At 39.4% G+C, this 19,625-nt stretch overlaps 3 protein-coding genes across 3 annotated transcripts; 2 read left to right on the top strand and 1 right to left on the bottom strand.

Moving 5' to 3' along the window:
• The first annotated feature begins 1,260 nt into the window (after nt 1–1,260).
• Nucleotides 1,261–8,121, top strand: LOC124481926 (receptor for retinol uptake stra6-like). The gene is made up of 17 exons (XM_047042218.1): nt 1,261–1,471; nt 2,022–2,088; nt 2,800–2,885; nt 2,982–3,121; nt 3,343–3,509; nt 3,703–3,810; nt 4,513–4,580; nt 4,741–4,820; nt 4,939–5,000; nt 5,113–5,275; nt 5,400–5,475; nt 5,651–5,784; nt 5,970–6,087; nt 6,279–6,380; nt 6,533–6,696; nt 6,939–7,076; nt 7,275–8,121. Exons 1-17 carry the CDS (start codon nt 1,371–1,373, stop codon nt 7,517–7,519), a joined length of 2,019 nt encoding a protein of 672 aa, XP_046898174.1. The 5' UTR covers nt 1,261–1,370; the 3' UTR covers nt 7,520–8,121.
• Nucleotides 8,122–8,506: 385 nt separating this feature from the next.
• LOC124481925 (immunoglobulin superfamily containing leucine-rich repeat protein 2-like) lies at nt 8,507–12,902 on the bottom strand. Its single transcript, XM_047042217.1, has 2 exons — nt 12,696–12,902; nt 8,507–12,017 (listed from the first exon to the last, which is right to left on the bottom strand). Exon 2 carries the CDS (start codon nt 12,006–12,008, stop codon nt 9,876–9,878), a length of 2,133 nt encoding a protein of 710 aa, XP_046898173.1. The 5' UTR covers nt 12,009–12,017; nt 12,696–12,902; the 3' UTR covers nt 8,507–9,875.
• A 1,709-nt stretch (nt 12,903–14,611) lies between these two features.
• On the top strand, nt 14,612–18,552 carry aph1b (APH1B gamma secretase subunit). Its single transcript, XM_047042714.1, has 6 exons — nt 14,612–14,991; nt 15,449–15,619; nt 15,856–15,929; nt 16,193–16,315; nt 16,678–16,805; nt 17,060–18,552. Exons 1-6 carry the CDS (start codon nt 14,879–14,881, stop codon nt 17,225–17,227), a joined length of 777 nt encoding a protein of 258 aa, XP_046898670.1. The 5' UTR covers nt 14,612–14,878; the 3' UTR covers nt 17,228–18,552.
• The last annotated feature ends 1,073 nt before the right edge of the window (nt 18,553–19,625 follow it).

Here is a 19,625-nt window from a genome sequence, read left to right as displayed (position 1 = left end):
CCTTAGCTGATCTTGAAGCAACAGTCTCTCCCTCAGGCGCGTGCCAGGGCCTCGTGAGAGCTTTGTCTCCTAATCTCCCCCGTCAGAGGACCCAAGGCCGGATCAGAACAAGACGAAAGTATGAGCCAACTTTCAGGTTGAGATTAGGAGACTTTGATCGCCAAGGAACCTGCAGTTAAACTACAACTGATCAAGCATTTTAAAAGAGAGCTACAGCTTTTGCTTTATATTTTGAAAGTAACTGTCACTGACAGTTATTTATTATCTCTGCAGGACTCACAATATGATACAATGCATAGTCTTCCATGAACTGTAGCTTTGGTTCCACATTGCAGAGCCCATTAGAGGAATTCAATTAAAAGTTAAACTTGGCTTCCCTGCCCTAGTTGTGGAACTCAAGGAAAGTATTGTAGTCAATTTTAGTTTTGTGTTCATTAAAACAATGAAGGAGACATGAGTAGGTGCTTTCTCTTGCTAGTTGTTTTCTTATGTTTTCAACTCATACATGTCTTGATTTTTGGGGTAACTGTTCTGGAACTACAAATACTATTAAGCAACAGCCAACACACTTGAGACCATTTGCTCATCATTATTAAGACAAAATATTATATATTATCAAAATGGAAAGGAACCCTTACATGTTAAATAATCAAATGTTCTACCATCTCTTCCAGGTTTGAAGCACAAATCTAGCCCCTGTTTGAATAAGAGATTTTCACGCAATGATTTTCATCTTCTTAAAGGATTAGACTCTGAAGTAACAGGGGTAAGGCCAACATGTTATGCCATATTAAAGTGTAAAGTGTTTCGAAATCAAGATTTTGTTTTTCCAACTTGATATTCTATGCAGTGACAGAGGCATGTAAAATAGCATTTACAAATAATAATATTCATAATATTTTACAATAAATTATTAATGAATTGACAATTGTATTAATGGTATTTTAAAGCTTTGAGGCAATGACACAAATAATTTCAGTAAAACTGTTCAGTTCAAGAAATAGGTGAAAATAGGTGAACTCTTGGTTTCTACTCTCCACATACTCAAACTACATGTTTCAACTACTTAGGTAGCTTGTAGTCATGGTGATTTGTGGCGCTGATTATTTAGACACAAAGGAATGTGTTAAGGGGTGCAGGTGCTAAACCCTGACCCAGCCACATTACACCAGCACAGTGGGGAGACAGAACAGCTCACCAGAAGTGTCTCTCTACCTCAGTCACTGTGGGATCCACCAATTACCTCACAAAATCTGAAGTTTTGTAAACAGAACGACTTGAGGCTTGAAGAGAGAACTGGAAATAGAGTTGTGAGACAGGTGGATTTTTCTTGGTTGTTTTTATATGCTTGGATTAAAGTGACAGTCAGTATGAACCAGACCAAAGTTGAATCGGAACCACCAGCGTATAACTATTATGATTATTCAGACTGGTACTCAAACAATCTAGAGCCCACCAAGCCACCAAAGGAGTAAGTATGGAAGATTATCGTAATTATCTGCCACTGAAATACAATCTTGAGAAGGAAAACAAATGCAATCTTTTTGAAATGCAAGAATGTTGCAGTAGAAAAGTTTGCTTCTTTATTTACATATTTCTTAGGTCATGGATTTTAGACCACGTTTTCCCTGAGTACAGTTAAATTAGTTACTTAAATAGATATTTACACATACTCACACTTGTGTCATCAAGATACAGATTATTGTGCAAGGCAAGAACTCCATTGTTTAAATATCAGATTACATTTTCAGAAAGTTACAATTCTACTGTCAGTTGTACATCAATGTCCAAACTGCAACTTCCAAACTGATAAAACAGAGGATGTTATTTTTGTTGGAACAGGGCTTTGAGTTTAAATGAGTTGAAAAACCTATACTACATTGTAAAAGGACTACTTTACAGATACTTTTTGTTTACGTCTTAACACTAAGTTTGTTTCAATATTGAAGAGAATTTTGGTGAAAGTTGATTTTGCATGGATAAAATGTGATATTTCTGATTGTGTCATGTGACTCTTAAAGGGTGATTCTACCCTGTGACCCCACAGCGGATGATAAGCTCTTCCACATATGCATGGCCTCAATATCAGTAAGTTTGGCAGGAATTCATCATACTCATCATAAATCAAGATACTCTCACTTCACAATCTTTCCCAAATTTCTTTTCTCAAAAGGACTAGAGGCTAAGAAAGTAATAGTATTCAATAACAGTTCATAACAATATATTGCATTGACCAAAAGAATAAATGTCTTGAATAAACAATTGAACAAAATGCTGCATTTGTTTACTATGGACGTACTATGGACTTACTTTGGACCTACTATGCTTAGTAGATTGTAGATGGAGTAGGAGCAGTTGAGATAGTAGAAGCCATCTGCTGTCAGAAAGTACACATATTCACTGGTGACTGATGATTTGTGTAAAATACATAAAACATTCCAGAATGGTCTAGCAAGCTCTGGAGTCTGCTAACGAATAAAACATTCAGAATAATGTTTCCTCTCCGGGTTTTACCAATTTATGATGAAAAACAACCTCTGGGCCAGTTTGCACAGAATTCCTCCCAGAATGTGCCAATTAACCATCCCACAGAGAGGAGGGATCATCCGTCACAAATTGTCTGGGCCAATTAGTGATTTCAATGTCCCAGGATAAATAAGAAAGAATGAGAGTACATTCCAAAGAATAATTGAGAACTAGGCTGTTATTTTCTGTATCTAGTTCTGGATTAACTTGGCAATTTAGAGGGAAATGGTACTCAGTGGGGCTAGAGGAACTGATTATTCTGTTTCTCCATAGCTTGTTATGATCCTCATCTTGGCAGTGCTCACGAGGCGTAAGAGACTATGTCAGGGTTTCTCAAAAGGATCCTCCAGTGTCCTAAGGTAAATGCATGTAAAACTAAGAAAAACTATCATAAAAACAAGGATCCCATGGAATGTAGACCTCTCCATCAGTGATATCTCTTTGTGATCCCACAGTCCAGGCAACTTTCTGAACCAGACCCAGAACAAAGGCCTGGCTATGGCTGTCTTCGGACTAATCTTCAGCAAACTGTCTGTGTTGGTACTGGCCGCAGATCCTCTTCCTTTCTGTAAAGACACCTCGGCGAGCATCAAAGGTGACACATCAATGTGGGACTCGACATTTCTTATTATCATGTTAACTACCTAAATAGCACATGATGCAACCATTCCATCATCATTATCAGTTTCAGATGAGATGCCTGGAATGTTTTTTTTTTTTACAGCAGTAACAAAAAAATGAATGGCAGCTGAAATTGATATTTTTATGTAATTGTTAATTATTGAATATTGATGAGTTCTCACACTCTTTTTTCAGAATACATGAAGATTATCTCAATTTTTTACTATCCCCTACTGTATTACCCACTCCTAGTCTGTGGCACACTACAAAGCAAACCAGGCTATGCACTAGGTAGCCTGCTGTCCTTGTCCCACATTGGAGTCATGATCTGGCAGAAGTTTGACTGTCCCAAAACTCCTGAGGTGGGCAGCAATATTTGAGAGAAAGTGAAATCATATCCTACCTATATAAGTTGTGTCATATTCATGTTGAAAGGGAGCTAAAGTTCAGTTTCTGACTTATTGGCAGTTACGTCACGTTTAATACATGAATGCATCTGATTACTTTTGTGTGCTTGAACCAAATCTTGAATCTCTGTTTTTTCTTTATCCAAAGCTCTACAAGTATTACACCCTGCTTGCAAGTCTCCCTCAGCTAGCTTGCCTCGCTTGTCTCTGCGTCCAGTATCCTCTGCTCTTTGTGAAAGGGGATGACGCTGGGGAGGTAAGTTCATTCTTGACCATTTGAATGAAGACTTGTTCCCTTTACTGTATTCTTGGATTCCAATTTTGATCACAGGTACATTAAAGTGTAACAATATCTATCAATAACTTGAAGGCAGCATCAAATGCATGGGTATAAAACATTCCCATTTACACATGGAAAAATATGAGGGCATGATGAAAAGTGTGCCAAGCAATACAAAATTGCATCTGGCATTTCTCCAACAAGAAAATCTGAGAAAATTACATAAAATGATGAAGCATCAGGTTCCTATGACAACTATTATGGTCCCCTGGCTTATATTTCAAGCAATTTATTAAAAAGATGTTGTAAGTCAAAATGTAATTTAGTTTTAGGACAACAGTTCAGTTAGGCAAACATATTTTTAGCTCCTGCTGGATTATTAGAAGCAGCGTGTGTAGAATGAAGGATATTTAGCACAATATACTGATTACCCCCAACCCCTTCACACATACAAACGCACACACACACACACACACACACATACTGTCTATTTGCAAGTATTGATTATAAGTATTGATTTGGAAAACAATTTAATGTTGATGTGACCTAATGAATTCAGTGGTGTGAACATCATAGCGGGCGTTTTATACACCAACAGATATAATCTTTAACTTGAGAAATGATTGTTGATTGTTTGTTTGTACAGTGTCGTTCAAAAATAATTCTTCTGCCTTGTAGGACCTTGACAACAGTTACTACAAAGACTATGTGAAGTCAATTCTAAAGAAGAAAAAGTCTTCCAACAGGTGTTTAAATTAAGATAAAACATGTTTAAAATATTTGAGAAAAACTTTCCCAGACAAAACTATAGTTAACCCTTAAGAAACGGTCACCATTTTATGAAACAACATTCAAATGTCGTCTGAATCGTGATTACTGAGATTATTGCTGAATTTTGTACAGTAGCACTTCAATAGCCGACAAACCTAAACTGACAGAAAGGATATCTGATGCAATTAAGTCTTACATCTACACAGCAGAGAAAGGTAGGATACATACCAAGGCCATTCATCTTGAATCATTCAATTCATAATTTAAAACATTTAAGATGTTGTTGAATTGCCAACATTTTAACTGAATTTGCCAATCATTCTCCCTTTTTAGAGTTCCAGTTTCCACTTAAATTGGCAATCTCAACTTTTGTGTCTGTTGTGGCAATATATCAGGTGACTTCAATATTCAAATTGATATTTTTAGGGATTTTTTTGTTTTGTCATAGCACAAAAACTGTTTTTTTCATGGTAACCTCTTAACCTCAATTCCGTTCTTTGTTCTCAGGTGGCATTGCTACTGGTCATTTTGGTAATCCCTACTCTTCACATTGTCCGTGCTGGTATTGATGAGAACATTGCCTTCCTTCTGCTTGGCTTTAATATCGTCCTATCAGACGACAGGATGGAGGTGGTCCAAATTGTGATCCACTATACGTGGTGTCTGGAAGGTGAGCAGCTGTTTTCTTTTAGTGACTGTTATAAAAGTATGCATGATACTGCATTTTAGATTTGTTTTCTGCACTTATCACTATCTTCTATTTTTAGCTTTCATCTTTATTTTTGTGTTTGCAGTGTGTTACCTCTGTGCCTTGACGCTGTCCTGTTTGGTCAACCTAGTAATGCTAATGAGATCCATGATCCTTCATAGGTAATGACAACACAACAAAGCTTTAATGACAAAATTATGTCCCTTGTTTATTCCATGTAATCACAGCAGGACCATTATTTGACTTGCTTTAAATACGTGATAAACAATGATGAAGGGGTATGCACAGTTATACCAGAACATCAGAACATCAAACTGTTAATCTTTCTATCAATAGGTCAAACCTAAAAGGATTGTACAAGGGAGATATTTACAACGTCTACAACTGCCAGAAGACTATCCGCCCTTCCAAACCTGGTATTGTCTGCTGGATGGGCTTCACAGGATATCAAGCTGCAGTTATCTCTTTAGGTGCAATATGTTTCTAATGATATAAAACATTTATAGTATAGAATTATCTTGTCTCATCAAATTATAATTTCAACATTAATCATGCTGAGGTGTTTCTTCTCCATTTTTAAGTAAAATGTAAAAAAGCTGGATTTGAGAATCCATTGCACTAAAAAGCACTGACATTTTCTGTGTTCCCTCTTCAGGAATGGTCATTCAGACTGTGGTGTTCTTCATCTGTTTCCTGTTTCTGGTGTTCCTGATCATCATACCCATTTTATATGGCCAGAACCTCATCCTCTTCCAAATTGCTGCAAAAGCATGGTAGGTAGATGTGTTTCTGTTTCTGTTCATTCTTCATGTACATACAGTATACTGTAGACAAATACACCTTATGTGCACTATATGGGAATATATATATATATATATATCATTAATCTTAATCCTCAACCTTTGAAATGTTTGTGTTTATTTTCTTTGCCAAATTGTAATTGTTTCTATTTGTGATCATCCAGGCCTATCTGGGTGACTTTAATATTGGTGGTTGCTCTTCAGCATGTGACAGCTAAGTTTGCATTTGTGAAAAAGGATGCTGGCACAAGAGACTTAAATAACAGGTAGAGACAGCATTCACACAAACGTAAACAACTAGATGTTAAAATGACACACTAATTAGATTTATTTTCCTTTCCATCGGATGTAATACCTTCAACCTACATGTATTCAATCTGAGAACTGCAACTGCCTTCGATTGCGATGTCATTTGCAGAGGAAGTCTGTTCCTGCTGACCTACCTGTTCTTCCTGGTCAACATCATGGTGGGACTTATAGCTGCCATATGGAGAATGGTGATCACTGCCCTCTTCAACGTCATCCACCTCTGCCGTATGGACATCAGTCTGATCAACCGAGCTGCAGAGTCCTATGATCCAGGTAGAGGGGCCTCATAGTAACTGTGTAGAACATGGCCATGAACATGAATAATATTATAAACGATATCCAAAATATCTTATGGTTTTCTTTTATTACAGCAATGAAATACACGGTCCCATACATGACAAATACAGAAACCGAGTTGTTCGATTGGCCCTTTAGTGGCAATGTCAATTAAAAGTCAATGTATTTGCTTCCTTCCCCCTCCCACCCATGCCCCTCCTCATCCTTGATACCTACAGCTTATCGCTACTACGCCCATTACCTGAAGGTGGAGGTGAGCCAGTGCCACCCTGTCATGAAGGCTTTCTGTGCTTTGTTACTGCAGTCAGCACAGCAAGGGGGAAGTGCAGGGCAGAAAATTCGTGATGCAGAGGAAGGTTGGTGATTCTGAGTAAAAACATAGGCACTCACACATTCACACACAGTTGAGAAATCTTTGTATTTTGCTAACAATTACAACTGAAAACCACAGTTGTTTTAATGTCTACGCTCTTTGAGAAGGGAACCCTTGGACCTCTTAGCATCAGTTTCTCAGTTTCCTCTGCCTTGACAGCCTGCCCCCTCCATGTTTTCAGGGATCCAGATGGTCCAACAGGAGAAGAGACAGAACAAGGTGACCAACAGCAGGCAGAACCGGGCCCGCTGGCAACTCCTTTACACTCTGGTCAACAACCCATCCCTTCTAGGGTCCAGGAAGCACTTCCAGCTCCAGAGCTCGGACAGCCTCATCAATGGGGCCCTCAACCGCACCACCAAGGAGGGCAGCAAAAAGGAACCTGTCAAGTCTGTCGAGACAGCCGCCACTGCTGGGGCTAACTAACTCTAACTGGGAGACAACTGTGAATGGTTGTGGCTGAGTTACTTTGGCATACAGCTAGGTGGATACGCTCCTGCTTTGTCCTATATGTTCTCTATTGACCTTGGCTTTGAATGTGGACGTCGAATTTTCATAGTTCATTTGAATACAGAAATTTGGGTTGAATGGATTGACTTGGCTCCCTTGCTAAATATACAGCCAAACGTTTTCACTGATGCATCTTGAGATTTCTTTTTGTGTCCTTCTGTTCAGATTCAACTTTCAGTTCAACGTACATTTGTGTATTATCAGGTTTTGCAATAATCTTGATGGTTGTCTTACCTTTTGTCTGATGTGTCCAATGTTGGTAACACTTTACATTAAGGTTACATAACTGCCATGCAACTATTTAGCAATACCCAGTAACAATAGTAACAATATAGTAGTTACAAAGTGTCTGCAATGTAGTTACATTTCATTAAGGTAGTGAAACTTGGTATTGGAGTGGTTGGGCGATGTAGGGATATGCAAATGTTAACATTGATCTTATTTTGGTGACACAACCACTATTGTAACTGGGCCTTCTTAAACTTTTGTAATAACCTATAGCATGAACACCTATGTATCTACAATGTTTTTACTAAAGTTATTGTTATGTGCTATTACTTAATGCAAAGTGTGGTCCCAATATCTACTGATTTAATGCAATTCCAGGATAACTGTATGCAAACTTTCAGAAATAACTTTACATTAACATTCATGTAATAACAGAGAACATTTTTCTTGATATTTCTATTGAAAAAATAAAGGGTTCTCGTTTAGTATGGAAAGACATAAGACGTTGCATGTTCTCTATTCATTTCCATCACAGATTATCACTTTTAATCTATGATTCTATCTCCAGTGTCCAAGTGTAAAATAATATCTGAATTGAAGAAATTGAAGTGACAATTATTAACATTTAAAATGTGTATTACTCATTGGTAAAAGTAAAAACACTTAAAATGTTTTACTAATCTAACTTTATTAGTTCAGGCACATAGAGTCAGTAACATGAGAAATAAACATATTAAAGCCTACTCCTAACCCAAACAGCAGAAAATAGAATTGTTAAGAGTTGAAGATAGAAAGAGTTATTATTATAGTTACTGACACAATGCTTGGGTCTACAATATAATACTAATAACATGCAGTATTAGCATAAAACATTTCTTAATTTTGTTAGCATCACTTTTTGTTAATAACAACATGTACCAGCATAGTTACAATAGAGTGACGAACACATTCATGAGTGCAACTGTTGAGTGCCGAGACATTTAGGACACAGTACAAATGATCTTTACCCCTACTTGCCTGTTACGCAGACTACACTCATTTACTTTGACTAATTTGCAACCATGGGACACTTGACTGGCAAATGCTCTTAAAAAATGTACCTCTACCTGCTAACATGTATTTATACTCTAGCATGTTTATAGGAAATAGACTGAACTGTGAACCAATGACCTAAAATTATCCAAAACATTCAACCAACTAATTTTCCAATGTATGTGAAGTATGTTTTTCCATCGAGACATCAAAGAGGTATCTTTAAGTTTAACTTTAAGTAATTGGTTATGGCAACAGTATATGGCGTTTATTTACCTGGGTGTTATAGTTCTCATGTCAAGCCAATCAAAATCTCAGAAATCAAACACCAACACCAATATTAAAGTCACCCAGATAGGCCTGGATGATCACAAATAGAAAGGTGTCATGAATGATTTTATAGGGTATTTCACACTGTTCCTTAAGGTCTCCGAATAGGGTATGTAACATTGGTTGGGCTGAAAATGGCCCAGGTGCTGTTCTATGCGCCCTAATGCAACCCTGTGAAATATCCCTAGAATGAAACGAGAGGTTTTCTCCCTTTTATGGTATGCTCATGAATATTTAGATGAGCTGCGAGCTGATTGGTTGGTTTACAACGAGCGAAGCTGTGGAGCAAAGACGCAACATGGCCAACAGCACCCGTTCCTTGTAATACTAGTGAAATACTCGCACTTCAGTGTCGTAGCCTAAGCATAACTTTGTATTAGGTTTGTTTTTAGCATTGTAAGCAACATAACAGTTATACATTTACTATATGTACATTTTGGGGCCTGACAAAGGTACAGACCAGAGCCAAATAATGTACAGCCACGAGTTGACGTGAACTTGGGGCTTCTTTTGGATTCTACCGTTTTACAGGAGCAGTTTCAAATTGTGAGATTTTCATAGGAAAGGGGTGTCAATGGGACTTGAGGTTCTCTGTATGTCCATTTTACCCACCAAACTGTCGTTATTCGATTATGACAAGGGAAACTCGGTTTTGCATTCTATGACCCCTTTAATGACTCCACTATTTGTAATTACTCCGAATATTCACTGCCTCTGCCCCTAGTGGAAGTCTGTCGCTATACTCAGACCCTACCTCACAGTCATCTAGGTTCCCTCTGTACTGAGATAAAGTAAAGGACTCTGTCGCAATGCTCCCCTCCACATCCCCCTCTCTGTCGCCCTCCACGCTCTCTGCTCCTTCATCTATCTCACTAATGTAGATCTTCCTTTGAGACTCAGCATTGGGAGCTCTAATGTTAAAGTTGGCACCTAGATTCCTCTCTATGTGGTATTGATCTTTGGCTTTCATAATCAGCTTGTAGGTTTTGGTTCTGTATTTATACACTAAATGAAAGCATGTGGCCCCGAGCAGAGGCACAGTGGACACAGTAAGAAGGCATATGCTGACAGAGATGATGATTAACAAGTCTGGAACCCTTTTCCTCGTCGCAAAGAGTACTTGGACTTCACAGTCCTCCCCTCTGTAGGTGAGACAGAGGGAGTAGTTGGTTCCAGGGCGTAAACCCCTAAACAGATAGGTGTTGACACCATCTTCAATCCTAGACCACTGGACTGCAGAGTGTCTGTGGTCAGCAGTAACACATAGATACAAGCCGTCTGAGATTACCCTTCTTGAGACTTCAGATGTTTTGTGAAACTCTTTGTTGACAGAGTGAAACTCCTCTGAGGTGCTAAGTTGGATACTGGTCTTGTCTTTAGGTAGGAGAAGAGGGTTAAGACGTACTTTGGCTTCTGTCTCTGACACCCCCAAGGCAATGATGCCAAAGTCAAATGTGTATTGCTTGACATCGTCTAGGGTCCCGTTGAAGGCATGGTTGGAGATGTATTGTGATTGGCTATTCAAGCCACATTTGGTAGCACGGGTTGGATACCTCACAACCCGGTCTGTATATTTAGTTTTAACTTCAGCAGATGGTGGAAGAGTTGGGATGTTACCAATGATGTCCTTTCTCTCTACATTGGCAACATGGAATGTGTCGAAGATGGACGTTATGACATCTGGTTGATGTATAGAAGGCTTGGTTTCTGGCACCATGGGAGTTTCAATCAACTTTTTTATAGGAGGGGGTGTTGGTGCATCCACAATCACTACAGACACCAAATCCTCAGCTTTACCAAATTCATTTGTTACTAAACAGCTATAGTTGCCAATGTCCTTTTTGCTGATTGGTGATATGATAAGGGTACCATTGTGGAAGAATTTGATTGGTTTGTCCGAGATGTTAGTATGCTCCCTGGATTCTACCGACTCTGCTGAGTCATCCTCCTCTGTCGACAAACTCAATGTCACATTGTGTCTTTCGGTATGGATTTTCCAGATGATTTCAGGATTTGGATTGCCTTCAGTTTCACAGGTCAACATCAGCACTGCACCATCATAGAGTGTTGTGTTGCCAATGTCTGGTTGAGATGTTATGGTGACGATAGGGGACATGCACTTTGATTCAGGCAATTTCACAATAATTGCTCCTTTCACTTTTTCTGGGGTTGCACAGACAATGGAATTCTGCTCAGGGATGGTCATGGTGGTCTTCAATATCCAGTCTCTCAGCCAGTCCATGGAGCAGGAGCATGTGAACGGGTTGTTATAGAGCTGCAGATGAGACAAGGAGATTAAGCCATCAAATGTCCCTTCTGGAATAGTCGTGAACCTGTTATTGTTGAGACGCAGCGACCTCAGATCGTTGAGGTTAAAGAAGGCATGTTTGGGCAAACTGACCATCTTGTTGTGGTTCATCTTCAGAAGCTGCAGAGCTGTGAGATTCTGGAGATCTTCCCAAGGGAAATCCACTATTCTGTTGTGACTGATATCAAAGTTACGCAGCTGTATCAGGTGGGCCAGGGTCCCCGGCTTAATGGAAAGTATCTCATTGTTGGCCATCCATAAGGAAGTCACTTGGGTCACATTGTCAAAGCTTCCAAACTCGATCAGAGAGATTTTATTAGCAGAAAGACTAAGAGTGGTCACGTTAGGGGGGAATCCGTCAGGGATTTCAACCAAGTCTTTGTACGAACATTCTGCAAAATGACGTCCATATTTGTCGGAACAGGTACATAGCTCAGGACAACCGTGTCCAATGCTGATGACAGAAGAAATCCACAGGAAGAAACAAAGCATAGATACAGACGCCATTTTCCCCACCTGTGAAACACATTTCAAATGGTCAATAAAGATCTTGTACCCTAAAATTATTAAATCAAATCTGATCACTATCATTAACTCAATGTCTGCTCGTCTTCCTCATTATTAACCCACTTGCCATGGTTCTTAATGAGCTCTTACAGTTTAGCCTACTAATAGCCTGTACATTGGGTATATCTTGAAAATTGGAAAGGAGGAAACTTAACAAGCAAGTAGATTTGGGTTCTAGTCCATACTCAAATACAATTTGTGTATTATCTCTGAAATCACTTCTCTATTTCAGTTTTTTTAGTTAGTTGTTTTTGTTTGAGTTTACAAACAAAACACTGACGTTGGAGCTTGGGCTAGAACAAACTGCTTGGAAGTAGAGGGCAGTAGCTTATGTTTGTTTCGAACTACGCCACAACGTCTGTGCCCCTGTCCTTGGTGCTGAAAGTCGGGATCGCATCTGATTTAGCACTCCTCTATGCTCGCAGACTATTGTGGTTATCAATATATTTCATTGAAATACTTTAATACCTAAAATGTGGGGATACATGGAATTACATTATGAAAAATATATTGAAATGTTCGTGAATAAGTCACGTCGCATTGGTGAAAAGCAAACAGACATTTGCTGATTCTTCTCAAATAATATTGTAGGCTATATCATAAGTCATAAATAACATTGAATCTTACCTGTCTGGTGTTGTCTTTCACGAAATGAAAGAGATGTTGATGTTCGTATTTTGCTATAGGTTCGGATGCTTGTCTCACCAGCTGAACAAGCCTAGCCTACATGTTGAGTTGGGAGAAAGTTAAAAGTGAGATTAATGGCATTTATCCTACATGGTTTAAACATACTAGACCTTCCGTCCTCAAATGCTATTCTTAGTAGTCTACTGCAGCGGCTTTTTTTGCAGTTTGGTTTAATAGAGTCATGGACCCCTCCCGCCACGGGAAAAAGTCATACGTCCCTAAAATTAAAGGGATGCGCCCTTAAAGTCTATCCAACCCACATCATGACGAAACTCTTCCAACAATCCGCTACTGTATTCTTTCAATGTAGATTATTGCCTTGAATTATGTTTTTGTTTTTTTCATGATCAGACAAATGTAGGTTACAGTGGGCTGCTAGAAATACAAGGCATGAGACCATGCAGCTAATAAGCCTACAGCAACATAAATCAAGAGCTGATTTGACTCCTCCACACAACAACCCTAAACAATGGTTGTGATGTAATATCAGAGAAAATGTATTGATTTAACTGTAGTTTACCGTTATATTGCAACATTTATTGCAAAGAAAAATGTATTTGTGGTTCAATATAAGGTCAAACTCCCTGTCTAGGAGCATATAGCATAGCACAAGTACAGCAATGCAGGGAGCAGAATATAAGATCCCAGGTGGACAGGAAACATTTAACATTCTGTGTACAAACCTTTTAACAAGCGAGTCAAAAAGGCTTCACAGAGCATTACAAAAATTGTAGTGATAATACAGAAAATGGAGGAGCTGGGGATGGTGGAGGTTGGCAGCAATTACACAATATGCAGGTACATCATGCATGATGTGAGCATGTCATGTGTGTCCGGGTCTGTGAATGCATGCAGTAGCCTATTCAAGTCTTTAAAGGGGAAGGCTTTTATACCTTCAATTAGCACACCTGTAGTTGATTGCTTGAGTGAAGCTGAAGACGTGAAGCAAAGCCCGAGTACCATGACAGAATTCCCCGTCAGGCTAGGCTGTGTATCACCAATAACTGTAGCTGTTATTATACAAACTTCAAGTGTAACAGCAACAATAGCCTACTTCTACCCTTTCATAACCCCCAAGGCTCGCAAATAATTATCGACTTAATGACTTATGGGTCTCTCATGCGACATTACTGTAAGGTTTATGATTCATAACACGTGATGTTATAATTGTTATAATATTTCCACATCATTTTAACTGTCCAGTTTTGTTAAGAATAAGATTAACGGAGCTGCTAGGTTTTAGTTCATGGTGACCTGGTGATGTTTCACAAAACATGTTGTATTAATAGACGTCGAAGTAAATTTGTGTTCCATGCAACGAAAGGTGATTGAACTAGAAAGCCAATGGGAATGTCCGACAGGACCGACCTTCCACTTAATGATTGTTTGTTTGAGAGGGGACAGTGACCTCTGCTGTGTGAATATTTGCACAAAAGATTCAAATATAGGCTAGTCATGTTCAGCCTATACAATGAAAGCAGCTGATTTTCGTTTAGTGGGTTTTCTGGAAAAGATTGCCCTACGGTTGCAATGGTTTGCAATGTGTTTTTAACAGTAATAGGGCTTTGGCAATCATCAGACCAGGCTAGGGTGATGACAATGCTAACCTGTAAACACAGGCCCTAGATGGCGCTGTGGTTGAACTCATAGATCATAGAAAGTGTAAAAACTGGGCATTCGTCGTGAAAAATGTTCCAGACACAGGACATTTATTTATAAGGTATTGCACCAAAGTAGTTTAAACAAACACCATTCCAGTACCCGGAAACATCTAGAAAAATCAAACACGAGTTTACACAACAATACATTTAACTTGCGAGCCAAAACTCAGCACAAGTTCTTCACTGTTTTGCTTTGTCACATGACTTCAGAAAACGAGAACAGGAAGTGTTCAGAAGCAGAATAAATGTGGGTCTACAAAAGCGTCTTATAATTATATTACATTTAAATAACACATTTAGATTATCAGGGGTTTAACGAAGTACATCAGTAAGGTAGTATCTTTATAGCGTTAAAGGACTGAAAAAACAAGGTCACTTGAACAATAAGAAAGAGGACAGGGCGCGTCAGGAACTGTTTTAGCTGCTAATTTTTGTTCGTCTCCTTGGTTTCTAAATCACAAAATGACAGCAGCCGTTTTTTTCGGCTGTACATTCATCGCATTTGGCCCAGCCATTGCTTTGTTCTTGTTTACAATTGCTAGAGACCCACTGCGGGTCATCTTTCTCATAGCCGGGTGAGTATCTTTATCAGTTAGCATAACTGTTAGCTTGCATGCAAGCCAACGCGTATTGTGGCTCAGACTATTTTCTGGAACGATGATGATTGCCAACATTCAATCATTGAATGTGAGCTAACTATGACATGTGATTTTCTGAGTTAGTGTGTGGACATGAGGACTATATACTTTCATATAATGTATTTCAATACGTTCTAATCCATACTCTTAAGATTCTGGTCTATCCCAGCAATTAGTCTGAGCCCGCAAAACAGCGATGTTTGTGATTTGTAGTGGTGCATAACTTCTCTTTGCTTTCTCTTTTAATAAATCGGTTAATGCATAGGAAATTGTATTGGCAAATTTCCGCATCAATCTATTGGATGCCGTGTCTTTATTCCAAGTTGATTGAAAATGATCATGCAGCATGTATTTAGCTACATATGTATTCTTGATGCTCAACTGTTTTCTCCAGGGCCTTCTTCTGGTTGGTGTCGCTGCTGCTATCTTCATTGGTGTGGTTCATTACAGTTCAGATCAGCAACAAAGAAAGCACCTCTCAACAGAAAGGCCTGCTCATATTCGGAGTGGTGCTCGCTGTACTCCTTCAGGAAACTTTCCGCTTTGGTTACTACAAGCTACTGAAGTAAGCTTATCCCATGACCTGTTTGTGTGCTGCTCCACCATGGGTTCATCAGCCCTCTGGGTTTTTTTCACACAGTGAACCAAAGAACGATGCATATCATTGCTAGAAGAGAACTTGATATTCCACCAACTGACATAGATACTGTACATGGTGATCTGATCTCTTTGTTTTCAGTCTGTGTAAGAAACAACTTTAGTCAACTTTATTTATAATGTACATTTTGTTTGTGTTGTCAGGAAAGCAAATGAAGGGTTGCTTGCTCTGAGTCAAGAGGAGACCATGCCAATTTCCATAAGGCAGCTGGCCTACGGTATGTTGAAAGAACTGAGACTATGTCCCACTCCAAATTCAAAAATGTTCGGCTATACAGTGAATAAAGTAGGGGGACAATCACGTTTTTAGATGGATACTTGTTAAAGCTGACATGGTAGCCTATTATGTCGTGTTGTGTTCATAAAAAATGTTGTGGTTTTGCTTGCATCCTTGCCATCATTTTTATGATACCTCTATATGAGATGAAGTTGGAGGATGTGATTTGAATGTGTGAGTGATGTCATCATGTGTGTCCTTCAGTGTCTGGCTTGGGCTTTGGCTTCATGAGTGGAGCGTTCTCAATGGTCAACATCCTGGCAGACTCTGCAGGCCCTGGGACTATAGGGATCCATGGGGACTCCCAACACTACTTTTTGTCCTCAGGTAAAGATATATGTGGCTACATACTTTCATAACTTAGCATAGTACACAATCTACTAGCTTAGTGTCGGTAGGTGTTGTCATGCACTTTAACTCAGAACTAACAGGAGGTTACCTTAGGGTTCCTTGAATTACGTATTAAATAATCTGACCTTCACAAATACTAAGTCAGCACTAAGCATGGTCTACTTTAGTTTCTGAGGCCAATACATGTTAAGCTTTGTTTGAAGCGTAGAAAAATAATATTGGTTTTGTAGCTCTAGAATTTGTGCATACATCTCCTCTTGACTCCAGGTCATGATTATTTATACCTCAATGTACTGTAGCATGCTAACAGATGCTACCTGTGTTGTGCCCAACCCCAGCCTTCATGACTATGGCCATCATCCTACTGCACATGTTCTGGGGGGTGGTGTTCTTTGAGGCCTGTGAGAAGAAGCACTGGTGGTCTGTGGGTGTGGTGGTCATCAGCCACCTGCTGGTATCTTGTTTGGTAAGTGAGCAACATTTAACATTTTAGGGAACAACATTTCCCCTGTAAGGGAAGTTAGTTCATTCATTCAAGTACTTACCTTAGTCATTAGCCATACTTCAAAGAAGGCCTGCAGAGAAGTTACCATAATTTTAAAGGTCTCAGTGTTGCCTACTAATGAATATATTGACCAACTGGCACAAGTCTTCAACTCCACTATACAAGTATAGTATGACAAGCAACCAGGAGAACTTAACATATGTCATTTGTTGCAGACGTTCCAGAACCCTCAGTATGTGGGCAGTCTGGTGCCCACCTACATCATCATGTTCCTGATGGGAATGTGGGCTTTCTCATGTGCTGGCGGCTCCCTCCGGAACCTCAAACTATGCCTCACCTGCAAAGACAAGGACTTCCTCCTAGCTAACCATCGGCCTAGATAACACTACACGAGACAGCCTCGGGACTCTATCCAAATGCCTCTCTAACACACACACACACACACGCAGAACCACTCAATAATGTGGACACACTGGGTTGATTTATATTTGTTTTCTTTTTTTAAGGTCTAATTATTGTTATGTTCTGTGTTGCATAAATTTGATGGATCAGGGTATTGCTGTACTGTAGGTAAGAACTTCAGTGTTTGTAGAATATTGCTATTGTAGGTGTCTTGCCACCCAGGTGAGTTGTTTTCCTTGAGGGAGCAACGCTCTTCAACCTCTCTTCCTTTGCCCCTCTTGGAGACCTAAAGCTGCTTTCTTTAGATTGTGCCATCCGGTTCTGTTTGGCAGTGATATTGACAAGATTGCTGTTACTGAAAAAGGAATCACAGAATCTTAGTAATGGGTTGTAGGTTTTGCTACTTGCCGGTCTTTGTCCAGACTTTTCTTTTTCCTTCAAATGATGGTACCCACCCACCATTCGATGGGCTTTGCTCCCTTTCTGGTTCTGTGCCTTCAATAAACATGAGGTCACATCCCATTTTTCCTTGTGATTGTACCAAGCCATTTTATAGTGCTTATCCAGTAATACCTCAGATGTTAATTTCTGGTTGTGATTTTGGAAAGTTGGGGCAACATTCACTGTCCATCATCACTAGAGGACAAATAAAGTCCAGAAAACTGACCTAGAGTGTTGCATATCAGTCAATATGGGACTCTTCCACATCCTTTTTTCCATACAGATTTGTGTTGAACTTGTAGATACCAAATGTCCCAAATACTAATTTTAGTTTGACATATAATTGATTGCATTCATTATAATCATCTTTTGTTGTTAAGCTTTATAGTTTATTAACCAGTTGTCAATCTGATTATGGCTTCCCTTCTTAAGCATGCCAAATCAGTCATTGTTTTGCAGAAATTGTTATTTAATATGTTTCGGTAGCTCATCACATTTAGCTTAAGGACTCCCAACTCTTCATTTGGCTAGATTTTCTTTTTTTACAGACCACTTTGCCAAGAGTAGCAGACCATGCCTATACCACTTCCTTGTAAAAACATTCATTAATTTCAGTCATACTATTGCAAACCAAACATAAAATACATCTCAACATTATTTAGAAAACAAACACTATACTGCAATTGTTTTTATTGTACAGGTTTTGATGCAATTTGAAATGTATAGGACATGTATAAATAGGAAATGTTTTTAAATGTCTAGTAAAATGCTCATGTCACACCAAATATCTTAGTTTTCATTTTAAATATGACAGTTTAACAGGTTCACAAGAGTGAATAATGGTTTACAGTCGAATTGATATGTCTTGACTTTGAAATAAATTCATAATTAGTATTGACAGTTTGAAAGACAAATGCATTCCTGGTGGAACCATCAAAGAGTCAACAGATGCATTGTTATAGCTGCTTCATAACCAGCCTGAAAGAACTCTCTTCGCTGCTTGGCACAAAGCAGGCGCCAGGCTTTCAGCAAAAAGGAGATTACTGACCCGGTGCACACTGGGAAGCACCCTGAGAGCACCCGGGGATGCTCTCAGACCCTAAGTGTGAGTTAGCTTTAGCGTGCACTTTTAATCAGGCTTTACCAAACCTCTGAGCCCACATCTCAGTACAGTGGCCCCCACCCCCGGTCATGTCCCCCCTTTTCTCAGGTCCTGTTTCCTCTTATGAAACCAGACTCACAATGGTGGAGCAGCATAAAGGGGGCGTGGGACATGGGAGCACCCCGGGAAGTCTCCAAGGGGATTTGCTCAATGCCCTTTTCTCTGTGAGAGCACTGCTTGTGTGTCCCCCAGACATAGGGCCACTTCCTCTGTTGAAATCTGACCTGTATGTGTGTCAACCACGCTGAGATCATGAGATCATGACCAGTAATCTGCATGGAAAGTGAGATTGTATTTCCACGGGTCATGTTAAACATGTAAGGTTTCACTCCTGAGGGTTGGGTTTCATTACCTGTTTTTAGAGGGTTTGTGGAGTACAATAATGGTCAACAAAGGTCACAATTCCACCCACACTGGGTGGAATCACAGGTGTGCAGTTCATAAACTGGCTGGAATTCCTGTGGTGTTGACCCCGTAATTGACATTTAGTGTCCCCATCATTCCCTTGGAGGTTTGCCATGTGACAAATGGATGCTTCACATAGAAAGATAATATCACTTACCCTAAATCTTTGCTCATTCTCACAGATGCAGCTGATACTGTTTTTAATAATAATTATTGATAATTACAAGAGGAGAAAAGAATGAGGGAGAAGCTAACAGAATCAGAATTATTGCGATGTTTTCCTTATACTTCCCACACGAGGGCGCCATTGAAACAGCAAGGTGGGTACTTCACCGGTAGGCCTATGCTAACGAGCCAATTTGACTTGCCTG

Source organism: Hypomesus transpacificus, chromosome 19 (assembly GCF_021917145.1).
Source record: "Hypomesus transpacificus isolate Combined female chromosome 19, fHypTra1, whole genome shotgun sequence".
Taxonomy (NCBI): Eukaryota; Metazoa; Chordata; class Actinopteri; order Osmeriformes; family Osmeridae; genus Hypomesus; species Hypomesus transpacificus.
This window is presented reverse-complemented; position numbering and strand designations above follow the sequence as displayed.